General features: G+C 37.8%; 1 protein-coding gene and 1 long non-coding RNA gene across 2 annotated transcripts; one reads left to right on the plus strand and one right to left on the minus strand.

The window, feature by feature from the left end:
- The first annotated feature begins 939 nt into the window (after positions 1 to 939).
- Positions 940 to 3,437, plus strand: LOC139832723 (protein FAR1-RELATED SEQUENCE 5-like). The gene is made up of 2 exons (XM_071822544.1): positions 940 to 3,205; positions 3,391 to 3,437. Exons 1-2 carry the CDS (start codon positions 940 to 942, stop codon positions 3,435 to 3,437), a joined length of 2,313 nt encoding a protein of 770 aa, XP_071678645.1.
- A 1,084-nt stretch (positions 3,438 to 4,521) lies between these two features.
- LOC127309181 (uncharacterized) lies at positions 4,522 to 5,000 on the minus strand. The gene is made up of 3 exons (XR_011746916.1): positions 4,935 to 5,000; positions 4,685 to 4,844; positions 4,522 to 4,590 (listed from the first exon to the last, which is right to left on the minus strand). It is a non-coding gene; the product is annotated as an uncharacterized lncRNA (long non-coding RNA).

The raw sequence follows: 5,000 nt of genomic DNA on the forward strand, positions 1-5,000 counted from the left end.
CAAAGAAGACATCAAGAAGGCATGTATATTACAGTTAATCAACAATTCTCGTAATGGCTAGAAAAGTATCTGTGGTTAAAAAATAGCCTGACAAAATTAAATTTATATCCAATTCACAGGAGGTATACAGCGACCAGGCAAGAATGAAACAACATACAGGACCAAGCAGCAGCTATGGTATACCAGACAAACAGAATGACAGGAAAACACACATGCAACCAATACCAGAAAAAATTATCAAGGTACAATTCAAGAATTATATACAAGATAAATGATGATTATGAAATTTGGAGAGACATCAGTAAACCAGTAATCTAACACAAAGTTTACTTGATTTACTTATTTGCAGGAAATGAAGTTTGCTACAGCCAACAACAACTCCAGTGATAGCACAACAAGCAATACAAAGGTAGTAGCTACATGTATGTATTATAATTACCAATTACATTTAAATTAATGAATTAAAAAAATTAATTGTATGCCTTTAATTTATAGGAAACATATGAAGCATACACATGTACAGAAACATCGGGAAACAAAATCATCGATCATCAGGTAATTACTTTCGATATAAAAAACAGTGCACACTTTGTTATTTGTGGAAATAAACATTAAAATATCTAAACATCTGGAACACCACCTTCCCAAACTCATGCACAATATGAATGTTATGATTTCAGGAATCCAGTGGAATGGGAAGTACCGACGAAGAAACAAGTGCCTCAAAGGAAACAAATCAAAAGGAAGCTTATTCATCATCGCAGAACCACAGCACAGGAGAATCAAACTCGCCCTCGGAGGAACAAGCTTCTAAGCAAGAAACTAAAGAAGAACTGAAGGATGATGATCCAGAAATAAATCCAGATCCTCCAACAAAGATGGAAGAGGAAATGGACAATATGTTCAGCACAGATGACTACCCAAAGAGTTGAAGAGATTATGAGTGCAGCTATACCAAAGGAAGGTGCCCGTTTCAAAACAAGAGACGATGCATTCTATAGATACGCTCTGTATGCAAGAAAGGAAGGATTTGCAGTGAAGAAGTTCAGCAGCAAGAGATCAGAAAAAAACGGAGAAATGTACATGCAAATGTTTGCATGTACCAAAGAAGGATGCACAAACACAGATGCCGAACCATCGTCGCATAGGAGAACAAATGTACTACTGAAGACTGGCTGTAAAGCACACATAATTGTAAGACAATTTGATGGATACTGGTACAACAAGAAGGTTCACTTAGAACACAACCACCCGCTGGAACCAACAGACTACCTAATTAGGTTTGCACACTGTCACAAAAGGATGACTGATCTCGACAGGAGATTAATTCATCTACTACAGATGGGACGTCTGCCACCAAGGAAGATGATGTTAATCTTTCGGTCGATCAGAGGGAAATTCCGTGGAATACCCTTCGATGCTGTTGATCTAAGCAACATAAAGAGTAAACAACAACAAATAGAGAAGGACCATGACATCCAGAAGTGCCTGGAACGCTTCAAGACACTCCAGAAAATAGTACCTGGCTTCTATCATGACATGGAAATAGACAGCGAAAAAAGAGTTCGCAGCCTGTTTTGGATGGACGCAATGTGCGTAATGAACTACAAGCTGTTCGGTGACTACATATCTTTCGACACAACTTTCAGCACAAATAAGTATGGATTACCATTTGTTCCTATAGTTGGGGTCAATAATCACGGCTCCACAGTACTGTTTGCCGTTGCTCTGCTGAAGGATCAAACAACAGAAACATTTATATGGGTTCTGGAAACATTTGTTCAGGCCATGGGTGGAAAAGAACCAAAGACAATAATAACAGACCAGGACAAAGCAATGAAGAAAGCAATACAAACAGTTCTAAAGTCTACAACCCACAGGAACTGCTACTACCACATCGTGACCAAGATGAGTCAGAAAGAGAGCACCTTCTTTGCAAAAAACTCAGGACTGTCGAAAATGCTAATGTACATTGCGAAGAACGCATTCACACCAGATGAGTTCGAAATGGGATGGAATAAAGTGATAAAGGATTACAATGCTGGCGGAGAAGAACACCTAAGCAAGTTATTCAGGATAAGACACAGGTGGGTACCAGCGTACTTCATGGATAAATTTTACCCATTCTCATCAAGCACAGGAAGGAGCGAGAGCACAAATAACATGTGGAAATGCTATAGCCAGCACACAGACACAATAACAATGTTCCTTGAGCAATATGAGGTCATACAAGACAAGTGCTTATCTGCCCTGGACAAGAAGAAGCTCACATCAACACTGAAAACAGCAAAACTAGTAACAAGACATCCGTTTGAGAAGCAAGCTCTTGAACAATTCACGCATGAAATATTCGAGAAGTTCCAGATCGAGATCACAAACAACACGGCATTCAAGGTAGATGGATCACTTGAACCTGGTCGCCACCTGCGGCTGAAAAGAATAGTGAAATTCTACAACCACATGGAATTCAAAAGGGAGTTGTTTGACGTCACATTTGACGATGAAAAAAAGAACTTCATGTGTTCCTGCAAAAAGATGCAGAGGGATGGTATACATTGCTGCCATGTAATAAAAGCAATGGTTCACATGGAGATCAATGATTTGCCAGAGAGTTTTGTGATTAAAAGATGGAGAAAAGACATAGACATGGAACTCGCAACATTAGGAAATGTCGCAGATGCTTCTTGCGGAGACGAAACACTAAAGTTTGCCGGTGTGATGAGCCATATGGCAGAACTTTGCAACAAAGCGTGCCCAAATGACAAAGCATATAATGTCATGATTCAGTGTATGCGTGATATGGAAACAAAAGTGCTGGCAGCAATAAGAGAAGATGAAGGAGCTAAAAAACTACACGATGAAGAAACAGGTAGCAACGAAACATTACGTGACCCACCAATGTCCGACAGAAGAGGAACAAAAAGAGGAGACAGAATGATGCCAGGTTCAGAAAAAAGACAGAAAACAAGACAAATAAAATGCGGACACTGCAAAAAATCAGGACACAACAGAACAGGATGTGAAGCACTGAAAGCACAAATTGCAGCAGAGACAGCACAGGCACCAGCACATGCAGCAGCAGCAGAAGCAGCAGCATCACAGCAGAGATATACAAGCAATACAGCACATGATCAATCAAGCAACACACACAGAAATAACGATAGTAACACAACAGAAAGAACAACACAACCAGGAAACACGTACGGTATGTACTACCACAACGGAAGAATAAGATGCAACATGGAATATCTAGTTTTTGGTACAAGAAACATATTAACAAGGTAAGTGTGCCCATGAAGTTACTTTGTCAGTGATGAAAACCTACTGATGCAAATAATCTGCTTTTTTCCGACAGGCTAAACATAAATTTAAAATCTATTTATTTTGCAGAGGTCGACAATGAACAAAGGATATCAAAAGGAGAGCAACAAAAGTAGGAATAAATCAAGGAGGAGGCCACAGGAATATTTAGAATATATGATACAGAAAATGGAAATGGATATGTAATGTTCTTATCTACTTATTTTTGTACAATCAAGTTCACTTCATTGACTTCACTGGTGAATAAAGGTTAACCATTAAAAAACAGTACTTACTTTTGAATTCTTCGATCTGTTCGCGTACGAAACTTGCCAAATAATCAGGAGAATCATAAGTGAGCATCATTCCGGTGAAGAACTGTCGAAAACTTTCGATGTCAGCCTGAAAAACACGAAACAACACAATGATTAGTTATCTTAAACGAAAAATGCACAAAAATTCAGAATGCACGAGCGCCGAACGAAAAAGTTCACAACTACTAAAAAAAAGGATGCACAAGTACTAAAAAGAACCATTGACATGTACTATTATACAGTGAACAATAACTAAAAACCTGCCTTATATACTATTGAATAAAAGTATGAACACAACACATTACCTACCTTGAATACATTTGGGTAAAAATTAGCCTTGAATATCCAAATGAACCTCATTGCATAGATACCACAGTCACGCCTCGCGCTTTTCCTAATGGTCAGAAAGAAAGAAACAACTAAATCCAAACACAGTAAACAATATAAAATCATAGTTCACATTAAGAAAAGATGATTACTCTGAACAAGAAGGGGTGCCGCAAACTTTTATCTTGAACGATGAGATATTTAATCCCTCGACACCATGAAGATGACTGTAAAGTTTCTTGAATGATTTGCACTGAAAGATTAAAAAATAAAAGTTATTGTTGTCATGTGGAAATAATTATTTAAGTAGCTAGATTGCAACGAAAACCATACAATTCTTTCAGTAGAAGCCATCTGAGATTCAGTCAACTTCAGTGAGCTAGACACTCTAAATTTCCTGAAATGGATATCGACAAAGATAACCCACCAATGGCTGTAATCGCAACAAGCAATGTAGACCTGTTTGAAAATAAACAATCCCACGAGAAATAAGAAAGCATTCACAATACTTGTAATAGAAAAAATATAAGCGCCAAACAAAACATGACAAACATGCCTCTTCCCTATCCAAAACCTAGTACTTCAGATCATGTTCTGCAAAACTTGCAGCAAGATGAATAGGGTCCGCCTCGTCCACATCAAGAATATGCTGGAAGAAACAACAAGAAAATGTTTTAAAAAATAAATGCTAAAAACATTTAGTTAAAAAATAGATAAATCTAAAACATATACACATGACGTACCGCCAAAGAGCTTGGAATAAATAAGAAATCAAGACCATCGTCAACGCACTTAAGAAAGACATCCATAACAGAAGGATCCATGAAACCACCACCCTTCATAGCAACGTAGAAATTATGCCAGCTGACAGACTTTCCACCAACTTCAAGTATTTTCTCGCTACTACAATTGTTAAAAATAACAGGAATAAACATCCGTCTATACAGAAAAAAAAGATGAAAAATAAATGGAAAATTGAATTCCAACGCTTACCCTTCAATGTAATTCATAGGAGCCTGAAGTACATCAGCAAACAACATTCTATGCAAAGCAGTTACA

Source organism: Lolium perenne, chromosome 6 (assembly GCF_019359855.2).
Source record: "Lolium perenne isolate Kyuss_39 chromosome 6, Kyuss_2.0, whole genome shotgun sequence".
Classification (NCBI taxonomy): Eukaryota; Viridiplantae; Streptophyta; class Magnoliopsida; order Poales; family Poaceae; genus Lolium; species Lolium perenne.